The sequence below is a fragment of the Battus philenor genome, unplaced genomic scaffold, assembly GCF_028537555.1.
Source record: "Battus philenor isolate CCGP_79_NKW_IND1 unplaced genomic scaffold, ilBatPhil1.0.hap1 SCAF_30, whole genome shotgun sequence".
Taxonomy (NCBI): domain Eukaryota; kingdom Metazoa; phylum Arthropoda; class Insecta; order Lepidoptera; family Papilionidae; genus Battus; species Battus philenor.
The window spans coordinates 1891147-1913565 of NW_027181694.1; the positions used below are offsets into that span (position 1 = coordinate 1891147).

The window sequence follows — 22419 nt, forward strand, 5'->3', positions numbered from 1 at the left end:
TCTTGCACTTTGTTGCACGACTACCACTGCATGTGCGGAAGTGGCTAAATATTGGTCTTTTTCTTACTTAAGATGGACTTCCGCAAGGTAACGTCTGATTCCATTAAATAAATTACAATGTCTAATTTATTTTGCTTTATGTAAGGTACAGATAAAAAATACTTAGTTTAGTAAAAGTTTATTTATACATTTCAAAATTTTGTATGTCGTTGCCTGTAATATCTCGGGGGTGAAGTTATAACGCTTTTGGTAGTGTTCAGATCGTTTACGTATATAGTTATTGTAGAAGGGTGGGTTACCTGTTGAAAAAAATATTTTAAAAAGCATTGTGTTGGATGATTTGGAAAATGATGGAGAGGTTATTGCACCAAAATTTGGATTCTATATATATATATACATACATTAATATATATGTATATAAATATATATATATAAATATATATATATATAAATATATATGTATATAACTATACCTGGTGATAAATATTGCACATCGACCTTTGGAAAGAGACAATCGGCTAATTTCAGCTCCGTAGACCGTTATCTCTGTCGCACGACTGACAAAACGTCACATAGGTAGTGTGCCAGCCAATCACGCATCGAGAAGTATTGCAGAGCGCCATCTTTCGCCCGATCTATGTAAAGAATTATATTTCAGGGGAATTCCCCTTTTCGATGCGCCGATGATGACGTCATGTAGCCTCTATATATCTTTCTCTGTCTTTATACGAGTAATATAGGTAACTCTTGTGGACAAAGGTGTTCGGTACAACAATATGCTTTCGTGCTTTCTAAGAAAGTGAATAGACGACCTTAATGCCTTCAGACGAACTTAACGTCTTCGGAAGATGCTGGGAATCTATGAGGGTGACCTATGACTAGCAGTGCACGTTCAGAGAGAAATAACATTTAAAACAGGCTCAAATATTGTCAGATAGGAAATTAAACAGTAAGCAAGCACTAAAGTAAAGAAAGAAATTAAGTTAGATTGTAAATAAAAATATTGCAATAAGTAGAATAAAAGATAAAAACTGCGATAAATATATGTAAATAATAGAATGTAAAGCTGCATAAATTTGAGATTTAAAGATAATTGTAAATGAAGATATCCAGAATGTAGTGGTTGAGGATGGATGTATGGCGAATAGAACGTAAGAGAAAGACAGAGAAAATTGTGGAAAGAAAGAAGAGAAAGATATTTAAAGGAATCAGGCTTTACCTTGCGGAAGTGCATCCTAAGCAAGAAAAGGACGATTATTAAGCCACTTCCGCACATGCAGTGGTAGTCGTGCAACAAAGTGCACCGCCCGCCAGCCCGCTGATAAATGCGTATGCGGCAAACAATGCGAATCACACAACCGCCACCGCCAAATTACTCAACACGTGCTTTACCCCTCCACGGGGCATCTTCAGGAGTTACGTTACACCGATTAGTACCAAACACAGACTCTGTGTGGAACTCATGTGCGGAAGTGGCTAAATACTGGTCCTTTTCTTGCGAAGAGAAATATAATAAAAAAGAGCGTAAAAAAATCAATAAAGAAAATAAACGACCCTGTCCTTCCCAAAGATAGGGTTACGGGTACACGTTCTATAGCTGCAATGGTGATGAAGAAATCTTGATAATAATTGAAGATTCCGTACCAGATGAATGTGTTTCGATGTGAAGTTGAAATCGTAGTCTTTATCTCCGTAAGGCTGTTGTGTGGACGGTTGAGGTGCTTCATTAGGTTCAAGGCTATTTATCAGGCTGTGGATGTATTCTCTGGAAACAAGGAGTAACCATCAGTTTAAGGTTTGAACAGTATACCTGTTGAGGAAGGCTGGCATTGCACAGCGAGGGTATACGCGAAGTCCTACCCCCGCTTCCTCCGTCTCAAGAACTCTCCCACCAGCGCGCAGCCTTGAGTAAATGGAAGTAGAGACAGGTTTAAACTCAGGAAGAGTCTCTAATGCTTCTGTGAACCTGGGGTGGACCAGACCGTACTGCACCTGGTCACCGGCTGTCCCGTATTTTCGAGCCAAAGAACGGAATTGGAAATGGAAGTAGGAAAGATGATGGAGGTAGGAAATATAGCCATCTGAATTCGCGATTCGCCCCCCGTTACTTAAGTAATTGAAGTGAAGTAATTAAAATATTCATAAATAAAATTAAAATAAAAAAAGAAGGGTATGGTAAGACTGTAAAATTTCTATTGTAATTGTATTTTAGAAGGTAAACATTATATTAAAGAACTAGAAACTAAAGAATAATAATGAAAAAAGTTTATATATAAAGAACACATAGGATAGAAAAAACGAAATATATAGAGTGAGTGATATAACAAAGTAATTTACTCTTGTATTTTAGGAGCGGAAGAGAGAGAAGTGTGTATAAGGAGACAAGCAAGGCAAGAGAGTGTAAGATAAATTGTGAAGAATGTAAGGAGAGAAAGAGAAATAAAAATAGTGATATAAGAAAAGGAGAATAAAAAGACCCTGTCCATCTCTAGATAGAGGCAAACGAGTAATTTATTTAAAAAAAAACATAGTCTAGTTAGTTTGTATTAAATTAGTTTTAGTTTATATATAAATCAATGTTAATTAGTTTTTTCATGAATCAGTATTTATAAACGTCTTTGTTATCTAGATCTTTCTGCGTTTTTCTTTTGGATCTATCCCACGTGTCACACTACAGACAATTAAATAACAATATGAAAAGTGCCTTTGTCGAATACATACGTACATTCATATGGATTGATGATATTTATTTGGAAGCATGTGTCTTTATCATCATATAAGTTGATAGAAGACCACAGCCAGATACATGTCTTCACCAAAGATCGTCACGATGCCTTGCGCTGTCCGCGTCCAGGGAATTCCCGTGATCTTAACTATGGTCTTTGTCCACCTAATGAGGGACATACCCACGCCTCTTCTATCAGAACCTTTCGGCCCCAACGCTCATTTTTTAGAAGACCTTATACTAAGTATTAACTAATGATTAATTTATTTATTTAAAACTCTCTATTGTACACGCTAGTAATAAAAACAGCTAACGGCTTATTACAGAATATAATGCAAACTGGATTAAGTTATATTTATTTCCTAGACTTTACTTTGCGGAATAAGATATCTGCAAAACAATGTCGGCATCCGAGGTCCTTTCCAAGAAACTTCACGTGAGGGACATCGGATGGTAATAGCCTCAGTTCTGGGTCAGGCTCCGGAGGATACCCTGGTTACCAGAGTACCAGCTCAGATATTTAATGTAATCAGGCGTTATCTCGCGGAAATCCATCCTAAGTAAGAAAAGGACCAATATTTAGCCACTTCCGCATATGCAGTGGTTGTCGTATAATAAAGTGCACCGCCCGCCAGCCCGCTGATAAATGCGTATGCGGCAAACAATGCAAATCACACAACCGCCACCGCCAAATTACTCAACACGTGTTTCACCCCTCCACGGGGCATCTTCAGGAGTTATGTTACACCGATTAGTGCCAAACACAGAGTCAACTCTGCACGACTACCACTGCATGTGCGGAAGTGGCTAAATATTGGTCCTTTTCTTACTTACCAGCTCAGACTCACAGAGTCCCCAAATCGACACTTATATAAGTTAAACAATAGAATGGTGTATGAATGAGAAGGTCTATATCTATCAGTGGTTGATATACGGCCTATTACCACGTACTCCTGTATCAGAATTTACTGAATGTAACTTACCCAGCCAATTCAAAACCCATATCCTTGAACCTGTTCCTCTCGTCCACGGACAGTATGCTGTGAAGTATTGGATGATTGTCCAAGCTATATACAGCATCCTCTAAATACTTGGTGATGTTGTGTTCGTCCTCCGCTTGACGTCGTCTGTTTTGCTTGCTGTGAGAGATATTGTTTAACAAAATGGCTGTAGCATTGATTTTGTAAGGAAAATGTAATTTAATTATATATGTGTAATAATATATTAGGGCAACATTCACAGAACGATTGAAAAATTGCTGTCATAAAATAATCATATAAGTAAAGCCATCTATTGGTTTTTAACACAAACGTAATTTATCACTACACCTGAAGGGGAACTCCCTTTTAAAAATAAATAAAGTTGGTGTGTCTGTTTGTAATATTAAAACAATCGCTTTTTACTACATGCATATGAATATTTATACTTAAAGTATATATATATATATTTATATCGCAAAATTTTTTTTTTTAATTTTTGTTTGTTTTTCTTTCTGTTTATTCCAGTTGATCGCTGTACCGATTTTGAAGGGACTTATACTGGGAGGCAGCTGATGTAATAAGGAGTAAGTTAGACAACTTTCATTTTTGAAATATTTTTAAGTGAAAAAAAATCTGAACCTGCTTCTGAGACAAAACCAAACAGTAACACGCAGACGTAGTTGGGGGCACAGCCAGTTTTCAATATTACTATGTTTTACATATGTTTCTAGCATCTTGTATTTTATGGTAAAAAACATTTTTTTTGAGTCCTTTCGCAGCTAAAAACCGCGAGTTTGGATATAATAAAACACTTTAAAGTGTACTATGAAGCAAAAACATAAAAATGTATTCACATTATATTAATATATATATTTTTTATAATATATCCTAATAATAATAATAATAAAAAAATAAAAGTATCCTGGTTCGAGGATATCCGAGAAAATGGTACCTCAGCTGGTTCGGTTACTTTTGTATTAATATATACTGTCACAAAGCAAAATTTACTAAACCCTCTGAATAATAAACACTGAACCCTAGGATCAAGAAGTGCTATGAATACGCTAGACCTTGAAGTTATTCATAGATTTTTTGTGTACGGTTCTCGGAAATTCTAACCGAGTACTATCTCGTACTTACTAGAACCTTATCCGTAGTATAAATAAGTGTACTCCCCATGACGACAATTCAGTGTTGTTTTTCGAGTTATAAGATTAAGATCTACGATTAGTGATACAAAGTGACTATTTGGTAAGTTACTTGGACAGTGAGTTCTTGAGCGATTTGGAAGCGTAGTTTGGACTGAGCGAAAGTATACTTTGTGTTAAAGTAGGATGACCATCTGGTTTGTGAATAAAGGACTCCTTGTGAACCAGTGATGTTTCATTTCGAGTCAGAACCCACAGTACGTAACGATACTATAACTTTGGAAAGTGTCAGTGTTAGAACGAGACAGAGAAAATGCTGAAAGAAACTTCAGCCTCAGGATATTGTGGACAAACCTTGAATAGCACCATTCTGTTACAGGACGTTTGACGGTAAATATACCATTATCATCTTGTCAGCTAAAAGATATATGGACTTCTCTCAGAGATCACGATGATGATCGCGACCTATGCATCAAGTCAATGTGGAGGGGAGCCCACCCACTTCTACCATCTCGTAATCACCCCTTTCTCCTAATCTTCACCTTCGTTTCCAGTTCATGCTTCTGAATCTAGTCGGAGCGTGCGCGGTAGTGTTGATGTTATACATTTTATGCAGCTTTTCTAACAGCTTGATTCGGTAGGACTCCAGCAGGTGAGATGCGTAGTCATCTCTCTCTTTCTTCAGGTCGTCTAGCTGGAATGTCCGTAATGATATTAAACAAATAATTATGGCAAAGAAAAGAAGTTTAAAATAAAAAATAAAAATAATTTTATAGGTAAATAGGTAATGTACAGTAATACCCCGCTTTACGCGTGGGATACGTTTCAAAACAAATCGCGTTAACTGAAATTCGCGTATAACGAGGTTTATGATTAAACATAGTCAAAAATTATTACAAAAAATACAAATCACTTTAATCAATCACTTTAATTCTAGGAACACTTTATTCAATACATACTCTTTGTTTTTTACGGAAAAATACATCTATTGTCTTTTGGGTAACGTTTTGTTTACGTTCTTGTAAAATACGTTCATAACACCCAACACTGTTTTTAATTGTTTGACAGATGGTCAAGACACCATAGAGAAGTTGATGACTACATTATATTTATACGCACTCTTTCGCGTAATTCGAGGCATTTGAGCGCGAAATTTGCAATTTGCGTATAACGGGGTCGCGTAAAGCGGGGTATTACTGTATATTGTTTAACATGTAAATGAAAATCTTGAGAGGAGAAAAATAGAGATGTTAGCAAGGTAACCCGTAGAAATAAAGAGAAGATTCTTATGCCTCTTTAGACATCATGAAATTCGTACCATCTAAGTTAAATGTGCATGCTTTTACAATGAATTCCTTTGCAATAACTCCTAATTATGATAAGATAAATTTAAAATGTTCATAAAATATAAGGGATTTTATGTGATAATAAAACTCGAGTATGAATTGCATTAGCTCAGTGTTGCCACAACTTTTTGTGCTAGGCCTCACATTTGCCATTCCAAAAATCTTTTGCCATCCCCATTAAAACACTAATTTTATATTAACACCAACTGAATAGTTCATGTTAAATACCGCAATGTTTGAAGACGAAGGTCTTTGACTAACGTGCGTTTCCGGTGATGAAATACGGAGCCGAGAAGTGGTCACTTACGACAGGCCTCATAAGAAGGCTCTAGGTCACCCAGAGAGCAATGGAGAGGATTATGCTCGAAGTTTAGTGCGAGATCGAAGCACAAATGAAAAAATATATATCTTTGCAAAAGATATATATCTTTATATTATATATATATATATATATATATATATATATATATATATATATATATATATATATATTATTTATATTATATATATTTATTTATATATATTTATATAATCACTCTCCAGCGCGCGCGTTGCTATTGTATCTCTATGTCTTTATACTTGTAACGAGTTGCGGCTCGTTATATAGCAATTTACACGTAAAAAAGAGAGACGGATAACTTTTGCATGTTTGTATTAAAAATGTAAACTACGGATTTTCGAAACGACAACATAACGCGCGGGCGTTCTGATTATTTGTGCTTTATGACAAAGACATAAAATGCTCAATAGGAATTTTTCTCACGTTTTATTCCGCCTTACCGAGTTCTAAGTCTGAGCAAAAAGAGCCGAAGATATATTTTTAGTGTTAGCTGTCTCATTCTCTCTGAGTCGCACTGAGCTAAATGAGTTAAAGATATAAAAGTGTGATATATATCCCAAGATCGAAAATATATAAATCACAATTTTATTGTCAGGGATACATTTTGCCCATCACTAGTCCGAAGCGAAAGGGTCAAATTCGTGTAGAGTTCATTTTGAAATCGCTCCTTTGTGAGGCGTGGGTTCCTCGTTGGTAAACAATGCTCTAGCTAGTGAATTAAGGATACTACACCAATATCTCACTTTGCGTCGTGGTTACGTTCCAAAAAAACAAGACACAAATTGAAACGCCGCAAAGTGAATTAAGATTTCCTATAGCAAACCATGTAAAGATCGAAGATAGGTTCCATGGTTACGAAAATACTATATAATAAATAAAATATTTAAAAAGAAAATTAAACAAAGTAAACATTTAAAAAACAAAAATTATATAACTCTGCCAATAAATAAATTGGAAAAATATATACCTTTTTGTAACCAGAAACAACACGTTAAAATTTATATAAATGTATTATTATTTTTAAAAAAAAGCACAACACACTACATTACAACACACTACGTAATTGAAACTGAACTCCAAAATTAGCAAAACAAACTGAAAATAAAACTGTATTAAAATCGCGTTGATTTTTAGCTAGAAAGGAAATCCTCGAGTTTTGATGGCATGGCGCAATTAAAAGCAAAAGTGTTGCCATCTCTTGCAAAAAAAAGAAAATAAAAAAAAATTAAAGACTCGAACCCAAAACAACGCAACCTCGAAAATCTAACGACGCACAGTGAAAATTAGTACTAATTAAGCAGCGACGCAACTTCGAAAAAAACGCAAAATAAAACGGCGCAAAGCGAGGTATTGGTGTATTTGTAAGAATTAAAAAAAATAATCATTAGTAATAAAATAATAAAGATAAATAAAGAGAATGAATATAGGTCGAACTTACCCGATCAGAAAGTATTTCCAAATATTCCGGTGTGCGCCTCACACGAGCTATCACTGCCGGCAAAGACTCACCATACAATTTAATCGCTTCCATTTCCACGTCGTATCGTCTGCTACACGATGGATTTAGGCAACCACCTGATTGTGACATTTTTCTATGCGTTAAAAGCATATTTAACTTCAATCTTAAGTTGAATTACCAGGTTACATAGCACACAGCAACAAATGTGAACACTGACAGGCCTAGTAAAGGCTGTTGGAAGATCCTAGATGCAAGCCGTTTACAACAATTCCTCTTGGAAACCTTTGAGTGTGACCTATGTACAACAGTGGAGGTGTTACGGCTGAAGTAATGTAAAAACATATTTAAAACAATTCTAGTAAATCTTAGTCTCAAGCGCATCGAACACTTTTATTTAATCAATGTTGGATTAAATCATATATAAACATTAGCCTTAAGGTTCTAGAGTGGATAGGTGAACGCCAAATGCTGGAAGCTTCCAAACATTCCTATTAAAAATAAATAGAGAAAGTCGTGATGGAGACGTCTGAAATAATGATGATGAAATACCGTCGTATCAGCCCATAGACGCATGTTGAAATGCATATGCTTTTTCGATATGTATATTGAGGGATATACGATAATCGCCACGCTTGGCTGACCGGTTGGCGATAGTGTGCTATTATGATACGCTTGACGCAGCTGCCCATCCTCTGAAAACTTGTATGAGCAGTGGAAATTCCATATAATTAACACAAATGTGAATTACATAATATAGTTTCCTGAGAATTGAACCCGAGAACTATGATCGCAAGTTCGATTGATCGAACGCTGGGAAATCGGTACGGAAAGCAATGGAAGAAGAAATTCTCTATTGTAATAGTTGTAAACCTTTTTAGAACGTAATCTTAAATTCTTTAGAAACTTAGTAGTAGCGAGAGGTTACATCCTGAATTAAATAAAAGAGTTTGTGATATAGAACGCGTGATTGTTCCATACGGAACACTGTCACGGAATGATTGTATTGACAAAGTTATAATTCTGTGACTTTAGACAGCATGATAGTTCCACACGGAACACTGTCACGGAATGAATTATATTAACAGAGTTACAGTTCTGTGACTTTAGGCGGTACTAGAAGTTAGTCGTCTGTTAACAAAATGGTCATTCTCCCTTTGCTTGAAGAGTGAGGTCGGTAGAGATACGCTGGTCACCTATGAAATACAATTATTCGAACGCGGTCTTATATTAAAACTGTTTCCTTTTAAAACTTTTACGTTTTTTCTCAAACAAGTTCATACTTACCGAACCATATCAGGATATATATAAATAGAAACATTTCACTACGTCTTCAATCACATATACTTTATATGTGTACACTATAGAAATTCAATTACATTTTTTATGGACATGAAATAACATATTAGATTGAAAATATATGTAGAAGCTTTAAATCTTATATTAAGGCTATATGATCATACTGAATGATGAAATATTTCTACTGAAATCATCATTAACATAATTACAGATTTTGCAGCAGCTAGCAACTATTGAAATGACAGATCAGTATCTTCTGGAAGTTCAAAGTCTACATACAGATACAGAGTAAACAATAATTAATTTTAATATATAGTAATACGAATTTTTAAAACGATTTTTCATATTATTAATTATGTGTGTATAGTAATGTATGTATTTGTATGTATTTTCATCCTAAACTGCCTTCTCTTTCATTTCTCTCATCTCCAAAGGTTGTCTGGTAGAGATCGCCTCGAGCGATAAAACCGCATCTTGTACCTTTATATGAATTGTTTCTTTTTTAGCTATCATCTATGGTGTATAAATTGTTAATAAACAAATATATATGTCGTTTATTATTTTTCAATCCATTGATTTTTGATTATGGCTAATGGATTCAGGCGTTGCTTTGCGAAAGTCCATCATAAGTAAGAAAAGGACTAATATATAGCTACTTCCGCAATGCAGCAGTAGTCGTGCAATAAAGTACACCGCCCGTCAGCCCGCAGATAAATGCGCGTGCGGCAAACAATGCGAATTACACAACTGCCACCGTTAAATGACTCAACATGTGTTTCACCCCTCCACGGGGCATCTTCAAGAGTAATGTTACATCGATTGGTGCCATGACTCGGTGTTTGGTTTTACATAGATAAGTTCAACTTCGATAAAGAATTTCACAATCCAAAATACTATGTGTATGTATGTCTGAAGACAAAGGTACAGGACCAGGGTGTGTGATCTATGGATCTGAGAGAGCTATGCTTGGAGCTGCAAGATCAAATCAACAATGAGATCAGAAGAAACATGGTCATCGATATAGCTGGAATCGCACATCCGAAGTGGCAGTGGGTGTGGCACATCGCTTGTACAACCGATGATCATAGGAACCTAAAGTTGAATGGTTACCAACTGGCAGACGCTATGTGGGGAGATTTTCCAGGTGGACCAACGACGTAGTCAAAATAGCGCGAAGTCTCTGGATACGGGCACCTCAAGACCAGTGAACGTTACGATCTTTGCAAGGAACCTATGCCCAGCAGTGGACATCCTGCTGAAATGAAGATAACGAATAACGAATATGATTCGTTTCATTCGCATAGAAATAATTAAACAGAATCATATCGAATTAAGTCAATTGGATAAGAAATTAAAAATATGTATTTATAGATGATATAAATGCTACCGGAGCCGCTGTACCTCGCCTTAGGTATGTGCGAAGCGGGAAGGGTAGGGGGAAAGCGGCGCTCCTGCTCTATCTTCCTCGATCCCCGTGCCGCTTCCCTAAGGCGCAGTACAAAGGTTTCGGTAGCACTTATAATAAAATATGCATTTAATATAATTATTTATTTATCATCTTCGTAAACAGTTTTTTTGCCAATAAATGGTATGAAAGTTCTACCAATAACTCTTTCAGAAAACTTTGATTTTTTACCATAAAGTTTTTTTGGTCTGCGCGCCTGATTGACGGAGTCATTGTAACGACTCGTGTCTTTCCACTCTCCGCTATTGGAAATCTTCTTATCGGTACCTCTAGTAAGATCTCCAACTATATCTATCTCTCTTGACGAAGGTCGTGGTTTCTTCTGTTTCTTTTCTCTAGTATCGTATCGTATTTTCTTTAGATTCTCATGGCTCTCTTCTATCAGTTCCATTAATGGTTTCTTCTTCTTGCCGCGTCCGTCTGCTGTCTTCTTTCTCTTTTTCTCATTCTTCTCTTCTTTTCTCTTATCTTTTGCTATTTTGAACCGGCCCTTGAACGAAAGTTATTAAACAGCGTGATTATAAATTATTGTAAAAGCTTTTTCAATCATCCTGTATAAAGTAACTTGACGGGTTCTACTTATGGCAGTACAAAATCTGCAGGGAAAGATAGTAAACAATTACTGATTTTAATATGTTTATACGAATTTTGTAGATGCTTTTTCTTATGTTATTTATTATTTCTGAAACAATTATTTTGGTGATAAGATGCAATATATTTATTGGCAGCAAATAAGCATTGACACTATGCCATTACACCTATAACCAATCACCTGTATATAAACTTGTGTTTGTAGATATATGTACACCAATACCTCATTTTGCATCGTGGTTACGTTCCAAAAAAACACGACACAAATGGAATCGCCGCAAAGTGAATTAAGATTTTCTGTAGCCAACCATGTAAAGATTAAGATAGGTTCCAGGGTCACGAAAATACTAATTTTTAAAAAGAAATTGAACAAAGTAAACATTAAAAAAACAAAAATAATATATCTCTGCCAATAAATAAATTGGAAAAATATATACCTTTTTTGTAACCAGAAACAACACTTAATATTTATATAAATTTATTATGTTCTTTTTAACACAAAAAAATAACACACTACGTTATTGAAACTGAACTCCAAAATTAGCAAAACAAAGTGAAAATAAAACTGTATTCAAATTCCGTTGATTTTTAGTTTGAAAGGGTATCCCCGAGTTTTCATGGCATGGCGCTATTAGAAACAAAAGTGTTGCATCTTTTAGAAAAAAGGAAATTTCCAAAAAAATTTATCACTCGAACCCAAAACAACGCAACCTCGAAAATCTAACGACGCACAGTGAAAATTACTACTAATTAAGCAGCGACGCAACTTCTAAAAAAATTCAAAACGAAACGACGCAAAGCGAGTTATTGGTGTATTTCTTATCACAAATTACCTTTGGTTGTAGATTGACCAACTCGTTTTGATTTCTCAATGCGCCGTCAAATAGATTATTTGGAAATTGAATTGCATCATAATTGTTCTCCTGGATATTTGTTTCCACTTGAAGATTCTCTGATGATGCTACAGTAGAAAATGACATGATGCTTTGGTTAAAAGTAAAGATGAGTTTACACTGTGATATTTAGCAGCATATTTATATATTATTATGAATTCTTCAATGTGAAGGACTGATGGTAAAGAATGCGGCATCATTCTAATAAAGTAAAGGTGGAAGGGGGTGGATAGGGGGGTAGATGAAGGAGGAAAAAAAATGTTTATATTCTAATATTTAACATGATATAAGAATATAAGACATGGGCCTTCATCAAAGATCACCACGGTGGTCGGTCATGTGATGCTTTATCTAACAACTTCCAGTGACCTAAACTATATCGCTCCACCTAGTGGGGGGAGGAGGCAGCTAACCACTCTAGAACCTTCTAAATCCAACGCTTGTCGGTTGCACTAGAAATGTACCCCACCATGTCACTTTAAACGAGCAATTCTACGAACTACGCCAGTGACTTTGGTTCTTCGATATAAGAACATAAGACATGTTCCTTCATCAAAGATCACCACGATGATCAGACTTGTGATGCTTTATCCAGCGACTTTCATTGACCTAAACTATATCGTTGCTCCACTTAGTGGGAGGAGGAGACAAAATGCCACTCTAGAACCTTCCAAACCCAACGCTTGACGGTTGCACCAGAAATGTACTCCACCATGTCACTTTATACGAGCAATTCTACGAACTACGCCGGTGACTTTGACTCTTCTTTTTTGTAAGTTGCACAGATCCAATTATTGAAGTATTCTCCACACACTGGACATGTATTAAAGGCCACTAATCCCGTAGGGGTCACCATAAAACCAGTGTTTCTATATCACTAAAAATAGTGATGTACATAAGGTTAATATTGGAAATATAGATCAGCTATCTAACTTTCTCAAATTTTTAAAATTAGGGTGCGGGTTGCACAAGACTGGTGATTGTGGTGATTTTTGTTAAAGACATATGTTTTGCAGTGGGCGTTTAGGGTTAGGTGATGAAGAGTTTGTGACCTCTGTCTCTGCTGATGTTAGGTGATGACGAGGTCATTGCTACATGCATGTCTGGAAGAAACCTATTCACTCTTGACTTTAAGACTCCTAAGTTATAGCTGGCTGGAAACAACGACGTCGGTAGATTGTTCCATACCTTGGCTGTTCGCATTATAAAAGTATTTACAGAACGTAAATTTTTGCCTCTTTGTTGAGTAATACAGTATATAGTTTTTGTTTGTTTCTGAAAATTTAACTAGATGGCAACACTGTGCATGAATTCAATTGTAACTGCGTTGTTCTTGCTGTATCTGTTATACTTTAATAAAAATTGTATTTGAAATCATTTATTGTTTAATAAAAAAAATATTCTCTAACCGTATACTCTTTATGACCGATTGAAGAAAAATGGGAGATGTATTTGGTAGAATTCTGACTCAAACTCCCAAAAATGCAGTCTATAGAACCAGAGGCGGTTTAACCTATAGTGCAGTGTGCGATGCACATGGGAACGCCGCGGCGGCCCCTGACACGACGGAATAGAAATTCGATACATTTAGCTTCTATTTCGCTGTCCATAAAACTTATAACACAAGACGAAACATGAACTATCGTGGTTCGTCGCTTAGTTTCGCAACAGAGATGTACTACAGGCATAAAAACAATGAGTGTTATTCTGCCGTCATAAGAAGAAAGGCCGTAATTAATACCATACTGTAAGCTATACCTACTTATAAAATAGCTTGTTGGAATATGAAAAAACTTTCTTGTTACGACGGCAAAGTTATGTGTTATATCCGTGGGGGAGGGGGGGTCAGGCGTAGAGGGCGTCAGTGTTTCATTGCACACGGGCGCTACACGAGCTAGAGCCGTCCCTGTATAGAACATCGATAAACTGGTAGCTTTCCTTGATGCTCCAAGTTCTACAGGTTAGTGCTGACCAATGCATCATTAGTGATGAACCTTTTGGGTTGTCTCTGCATGGAGTCCAAATCATCTGATACATCACCGATTAATCTCACAGATGGCTACAATATTTTACACACGACCGGATTTTTGTTACATGAAGGCTCAGTAGCTGCCTTGATGTAAGCTGGTATAGCTGGTAAAATACTGCCGACCTTTCACAAGAATACCCAGCTTTTTAGCAGCTAATATAGCTTTGGATTCAATAAGTGACCTACAAGCTGAAGCTTACCAAGATTGAATTCATCGAAAGGAACTTCTCTTCTATAGTTCAAAAGGTTATCTCTCGTACTTCTATCGAAACGAGAGTCTTCACTGGACCCAGAAGAAGTTGATTGACTGAAAAATTTTGACACATATTGTATTATTTAGTTCTAGTAAATAAACATAAAAAATAAAAATAAATCAAATGACCGAACAAACAACGTAAGAAATTTGTATCTTTATTCTATTATATATAATCTAATTGTATGTTATATAGCAGGGGTGGCCAAACTGCGGCTCTTTGAACGATTATTTTTGGCTCCGATCGATTGTCGAATTATTTCAATATTTAAATTTATATAACCCATGTCAATTGCTGGGAAATCGAAACAAATTACTAGCGTGAATAATAATTATTATTAGTCCACTATAACATTAGCGAAATCCAAACACCGATCTTAACCCTTAATTAGGCGCATGGGGTCAGCGCCACTTGAAATTCAAAAAATTATGGCTTACAGTCTTCAGAGCGTACTAACGCTCTTTCTAGCTTCCTCACTCCCCGCGGGGTACGCAAATTAGTCACATCCAGAACATTAACTCCTGCGCACACATCGCTGTCCTTTAGAGAGCTGACCCCATGCGCCTAGTTACGTTACATTTTTTGGCGAAGGTAAGTTTTTACTTTTGTGATTTTTTTTGTGTTTATATTAGTATATCGTACTATTTATCTTTGTATGTGTGTATTTTGATACGGTATGATTTCTTTATGTATTTTTGAGTGTTTTTCTATGCTTTTTCTTTTTTTTTTGAATTAAAATGCCTTACGACAAACAAGTATTGCAATGGCTGGATGAAGTGCTTGATGAAGAGCAAGATGTTGCTGCTTCGGATTCGCAAGACGAAACTTTAAACGATGCTCTCATTGATAGCGCTCATTATTCAGACTGCGAAATTGAGGAGTCTGAACATATCCAAGACATCCCAGTATCAACGGAAGATAATTATTTTTTATCTCGACATACTCAGAGAAATGGCCCGAAAGTGAAATGGTGTAAAGTACCACCATCGAACGCAGTAAGGACCCGAGCACAAAATATTATTTTACATTTACCTGGAGTATAAACATATCTGGCATTTGTCATACACAAAGCGAATATTGAGAAAATTTTGACATATTCAAGACGGATTTTCTTAAAGAAAATAGCTACGGCACTTGTGGAAGATCACCAAAAACGTCGCATACAACTACGTGCTGTACCAGTGACAACAGATAAACGGCTCCATGAAGTTTATAATGTGAACAAGGCGGTTTATCAATCGACAGCTAAGCGCGGCCGCTGTTCATCATGTCCTAGAAAGGACGACTAAAAAGTGCCAACAAAATGTTTCAAGTGTCGTGAATTTATTTGTCAGCAACACTCAAGGACTTACTGCGTCGGATGCAGAACAGAAGATTCCGCTGACGAGGCTGAATAAACTTTATTTCTTAAGTTGATCTCGGCTATGCCGAAAAAATTAGTTTAAAGAGAGGTTTACTGTTTTTGTTTTTTTTTAATATTTTTAATGTCATAGTAATTATTTGTTTCGTAAAGTTAAGTATATTAAAGAACTTTATTAATTACTATAGAAATCCATTAAGTTTTATTCCTTTTTGATACTCCTTTCCCAATGTTTTTTTGGGGTCATTTAAGACCCCATGCGCCTAATTGAGTGATTTTCTTAATGCGCCTAATTAAGGGTTAATTGACTAACAGGCGTCTTAAGTATTGTTAGGAGTGCTGTCATACACGTGTGCATATACTTAATTTCAATGTACATAGTTTATACTTTTGTACATGTTTATGTTTAGTTTTAAATGCATATTTAATTGCGGTTCGCGAAATATTTCAAACTTCGAATTCCAGGCTAAGCTCCTTGAGTGTGAGGAGTGTCAATAAAATGAAGAAAACAAAAGAAGATGCTAAGAATGAAAGAAGGTGTAAAAGAAATTGTGAAGGATGAGAGAGGATGCTAATAAAGATATATAATTAAAAAAAATATTGTAATTAAAGTCCCTGTCCAAAAAAAAATCAAGGGTGAGTGAGAGGTTGTGGACCTCTCACTCACTCTTTTTTTTGAAACGGGGGCCATAAAAAACTGGTAATAGACACTAGCCAAAAATCATCGTCTTCAAATGAATATGACAAAAATATCGAAAGGATTATACGAAGAAGCATAAATATCAATAAAATAAAATTAACATACTCCTTGCTTCTCAAATTACTTTTAAAGGCTTCTATTACTTCAGGATTCTCTATATAATAGATCCTCGATTTTGGCCTCTTTATTTCTTTGTTATAGCGAACCTGATAATCATAATTTTTCTGCAAGAGGCTTAAAAGTTTTCTTATCTGTGACACTTTGTCTTCAACTTGAGCATCGTCTGTAATTTTGGGATCTGTTGAAAAATTTAAAGTTTTTTTTTAAGAAATACATCATCATTTTTATACGGATTACTAGAATAATTATTTCTATATAAACAGGTGGTCTAAAAGAAATGTCATAATTAGAACGTGTCTTAATTTTTACAAATGGTGCGAAATGCCAATGCCTTATTCAACGAAAAAACGTTACTGGCCACCACGACCACAATACGTTTTCGTTGACTTATAGTTGCGTATTCAGATTTAAATTCGAATTACTATTTGAATTTGGAAGCCATGAGTGAGACAGTCGCTGCCATTACACTCGACTCAAAATAGCAAATACTTTCTAGATATACGTAACATAAACCATTTCTATCACATCTGATACTTATTTTCTGATGATCAGGAAAGAACAAATACGTGCATCGGATGCCTCTAATTGCCACCAGTATAACGCGTATATAGTGAATTTATATGCTGTGGAAATATGTGTGATGAAAAAATAACTTATTTCAGAATGATCACCCAATTTATTAATTAAATTTGAAATAAATAAATCAATTTTATAATCAATAAATACTGGTCGTAAAATTCGAAACGAACTGTCAAAGTTCAAAAGCGCGTAGTTCATTTCGAACTGTCAAATGCGTAGTTTTTTCAGCTGTCAAATTCAATGATCTGAATGTATTGCTGTCAATTAATATATCATACATATAATATTGCAAGAAAAAGCGTTTTAAATTTTTTTAATACTACAATATTAAAATTAATTATTGTTTATTGTCTGTTCCTCTGGACTATTTATTGCCATAATTTATTGGCTTGTCATATATAATTAGAAAAATAAACTAATGTAATATATTTCATTTTTGGTGACACTTATCATTCTGTATATAGGTTATAAATTTATATAACTGTCAGCTGGTCTAATGTAATAATAAAATATAAATAGAATACAAATTTAAATTTAGAATTTTTGTTTATTTATTTCCTTACCTCTGTAATGCAGTTCATTGATCAAATCATTCTCCACCATTTTCTCTTCGTTCTCAAAGTGTCCGTTCAGTACTTTTATTATTCTCTTCAGTTCTTCTCTATTCTCTTTCATGTTCGGATTTAGTTTCATTACCTCATAATTACTTCTTTCTTTCGAGAATGTTCTCGTATCTTCACTTGCACGTACTTCGATAACATTATAAATTATACCTGGAATTTTCAGAATTATATTTACAAGAGAATAATTATCTAAATCAGGGATGTACAACACTCGGCTCGTTTAAAAATGTTTATGCAGCCTGTCAATTATTTCTTAAATCGAATTTCTTTTACAGATTATCTTCCATCAGTATATTGTCATAAAATTAATTATAATAAAATATCGGTACATATTAAACCGAGTATTGCTTATTCAACACCCTCGTATGAAAATAATATCATAGTCTAGCGGATTGGCAAGTTATATAGTGACCCGTTGGGGCTTGAGGTGGAGTGATGAATACTGGGCGGCAAGCGCATTTCATGACGTCTGGATAAAGTGGACAGACGACCTGGAAGACGCTGGTTAATCACTCCTATTGGATATCTATGGGGAAATCCCCTTTTGAAATTATAATTTTGAATTTACCAAAGTGTGATTATAATTTTGATAGAAAAAGACATCTGGGTTAACATTTCTCATTTCGAACGTCAAATCAACGAATCGAAAAATATTGAGGAGGCAACAATCACCTCTACCATGATAGAAGAAGGAAGAGAATCCTTCCTCAAGTTCTGCAGGCTGGTAGCAAAAACTGCGATAAATAAAAATAAATAAATAAAACAGGCAAGAAAAAATGACAACTACATATAATTATTGGAAAAGTGAAAATGTAAGAAACAACAATACTGTAATTGTGATAAATTAAAGAACTGTGATATATTTATAAGAGGAAAATGAAAATAAAATCTGTGATATTATAAATAGTTATTAGACCTAACTGTAGTGATTGAGAATGGGTGGTAGATTTAAATAGCGGATGAGAAAAATAGAATGAACGAGATATAAAGATAGATATTGTGAGGAATGGAAGATGACAATAAAAATGAAAATTTAAAATAAAAAATAAAATCCCTGTTACCACATAAATAGGAGTGGAACGAGAGGTCCGGAAAATCAGGGGCAACTAAAAAAACATCACTTATTTGTCCCTTTGTCCATTTATCACGTTCACTGCGGGCCCAATTTTGAAGAACTTTCAGCTGGTGCGGCTGAGGTCGAATCAGCCTCAAGCTGAACTTCCTATTAGTGCGATTGAGGCCTTTTCTGCCTCATGTTCATCAATATTTTTTTACAATATTGAGTCAATGCTTCGCAGACAAAGAAAGCTATATTTGTCTTTGTCATACCTCATACGGTTGAGTGTAAACAGCCGCCGCACTAGAGAGAAAACACGAGTTTTACGCGCCGCACCAGTGCAAAGTTTACCATGAGGCTAAATCGACCTCAAGCCGCAGTGAACGTGTTAAATATATCAGCCGACAGATGTCATCTGCAAGGCATAAGACATGCCAAGGTATTATCTATCCACGTCTTTACTAAACCTTTCAGTTCCAACAGCCATAGGTTGGACGAACTATTTCCCTTGTCTACTGCCATTTCAGAGGACCAAATTTTCGAGCTACGTCGGTGATTTTAATTCTTCTGCGGATGTCGTTTCTGATTTGATCTCGCGATAAAACTCCGAACATAGCTCTCTTATTGTCTACTTTGTTATTTATAACTTAAGATATAATTAAGAAAAGGACCAGAGTCGTTAGTGCCAAACACAGAGTCAACTACGACTCTGTGATTGGCACTAATCGGTGTAACATAACTCCTGAAGATGCCCCGTGGAGGGGTGAAACACGTGTTGTGTGATTTGGCGGTGGCGGTTGTGTGATTCGCATTGTTTGCCGCATACGCATTTATTAGCGGGCTGGCGGGCGGTGCACTTTATTGCACAACTACCACTGCATGTGCGGAAGTGGCTAAATATTGCTCCTTTTCTTACTTAGGATGGACTTCCGCGAGGTAACGCCTGATTCCATTAAATATTTAAGATATGATATTCATCTTGCTATTTGATACCACGCAATATGTTGCCTCTTTGCAATAAAATAATAAAATAAACAATGTGTCTCACCAAAAACAAATAAATGTTTTATAAAACATCTTTTCATGTTGAATCGAAGACTGAAATCTATAACAACGCATTATAAATGCGCATGCGTTTTATTACTCAATCTCACGATAAGGCGCAATCATAAACCATTTATTGCTCTTATGCACTTATATATACTGTTATAAAGAGAATAAAATGGGTAAGAAAAGAAGAATCAATTCTTGGACATAAACCAATATGTCTTCTTAATACTAACACAAGTGAAACTTTACACTTTGTAAAAATATATTTTTATATATTGAATGACTGTGAACACTATCCAAAGGCTACAAAATGATACCTTAAGAAACATATCAAATGCGCCATTATTTATTACGAACAGAGATACATGAGGCACTAAATATAAACTGTTAAAGAGATGTTAAAAGTAACAGAGAGTAAATGTTAGAGGAATCGGAATGTAATGTCGTCTCTGTCGACATATTATAGAAAAACCGATTAATTTGTTATCGCTCCGGAATTGTATGTATACTAGACGGCAAAAGATTGTTGATAACGAAGGTAAATATATTGTTGGATATTGTTGATTAAAAATAAAAACATGTTAAATATGTAGTCGTGTGAATTTAACTTAAGAAAGCGTCATTACTTTCCGATCCGCCTATTATATATATTGATTTCACTACCGCATTAGTAACCACAGCTACATTAAACGTTTTAAATGCCAGGATATTTAAAACTTGGTGACAGCTGATGAAGGATATATCTCCTGCTGAGGAACGCCCTAAACGTGATAAAAGGAACAAATATATATAGTTTAAGACTGATCACAGATAATCACAAAAAACTGTACATACATTTATTAATGTGACAGACATATTTAATCTATCGGCAAACAAGTTAATATGTGGTTTATACACACACATATGCATTTTTTTTCATTTCTTCCTTATGATTATCTTTTTACGTATTATTCTTTTTCTTAACATTACATTTATACTGTTGTGATGTGGAAAAATGTTTATTTAATTATTAAAACAATTTGTGCGCGGAAAATGAATAATTCGCCTACGCGCGGTTGCGCATCGAACCATGGCTCAAATCCGACTCTCTGGAACTCCAACGGCTGCGGGCGCACGTGCTGCGTCTTGGCTACGTGCCAAGAGCAAGCGAGAGCGCGTATCGTGCACGCCGTGCGAGTGAGCGAGACGAGTGGGCGAGACGAACAAAAGGTTAAGCGTTGTGACGACGTCCGCGGGAACTTTGACATATGGCGGCTTTTTATATAGCAATATTATTACACTGTATATATATATTTTTATTGCCTTCTTTTACTTTTTAGTCGGTATAGATCCATTGTAAGGCATATGACTCCGCAATGCTGTCCGCTTCCAGTGACTTCCCGTCACTTCCCGTGACCTATGTCAGCGGTCCACGTGATGGGAGGCGTACAAACGCCGCGACTACCTGCTCTTGGTCGCAACTATAAACCTTTCGGTTCCTATACATCTTGTTCCCCAAACTTTTTTGTGTCGTAGACCCCTTGCCATGTTTTTCCGTGTTGGGCAGACCCCCTACTTACCTGATATTGATTTCCTGTAAATTTCTAACTGTAGTGAAGTTTAGTGTTAAAAACTTAAAGTAAAAACACATGTTAATTTATACATTTATTAATTGAATTTAAATTAAAACTACTCAAAACAAAATTTTGTATCTGTTATGTAAAATATACGTAACATAAACATAAAATAAACTATAAATAAAATAACATAAGCAATAAGTCAATATTTTTAGAGAGAAGGATAAACCTGATGCATTAATAATAAATTATCAACATTTGTAAATGTTTTGATATTATAAGATAGTTTATTGTAAGTAAATAGGTACTATTAGTGTATGTTTTGAGATCCACTATCGTGGACCCCCATTTTCATTTCATGGACCCCAAAATTTTTTTTCGCTGACGTAGACCCCTTGCAGGTTATCATAGACCCCTAGGGGTCGGTATAGACCACTTTGGGAATCACTGCCATACATCCATCCTAACCTTCGAATTCCATTTTAGATATTCCATTTAAATATAATTCGAAACGATTTTAACAATCAAATTTCTTTACATACACTATTTTATACAATTATTTAAAAGCTGATTAAACAAGGATATATTAAGCGTATTTATTTTGCACGTGCGTTTCATTTGGAATTTTATTGACATCTGTGTAAATATAGAAAGGCGGAGAACAAATAATAGTACAGTACAAGTACAGAAAAACAGATTCTGGAAATCTATGGCGAAGGCCTTGATTTAACAGCATACTTTTTATTTCTGTATTGATGAGGAAAATAAAAAAAATCTGGTATCCCTTTTTTATATAGTTGTAATGGAACAGGCGTTTGTCTTCCATCTCTCCTAATGGAAAGTGTAGA

General features: G+C 35.3%; 2 protein-coding genes across 2 annotated transcripts; both read right to left on the reverse strand.

Annotated features, from left to right (window-relative positions):
* Positions 1-162: 162 nt before the first annotated feature.
* Positions 163-6352, reverse strand: LOC137927242 (uncharacterized). Its single transcript, XM_068771020.1, has 5 exons — positions 6344-6352; positions 5396-5547; positions 3709-3864; positions 1645-1765; positions 163-299 (listed from the first exon to the last, which is right to left on the reverse strand). Exons 1-5 carry the CDS (start codon positions 6350-6352, stop codon positions 192-194), a joined length of 546 nt encoding a protein of 181 aa, XP_068627121.1. The 3' UTR covers positions 163-191.
* Positions 6353-10840: 4488 nt separating this feature from the next.
* Positions 10841-15427, reverse strand: LOC137927243 (uncharacterized). Its single transcript, XM_068771021.1, has 4 exons — positions 15393-15427; positions 14473-14579; positions 12184-12311; positions 10841-11249 (listed from the first exon to the last, which is right to left on the reverse strand). Exons 1-4 carry the CDS (start codon positions 15425-15427, stop codon positions 10842-10844), a joined length of 678 nt encoding a protein of 225 aa, XP_068627122.1. The 3' UTR covers position 10841.
* Positions 15428-22419: the final 6992 nt, after the last annotated feature.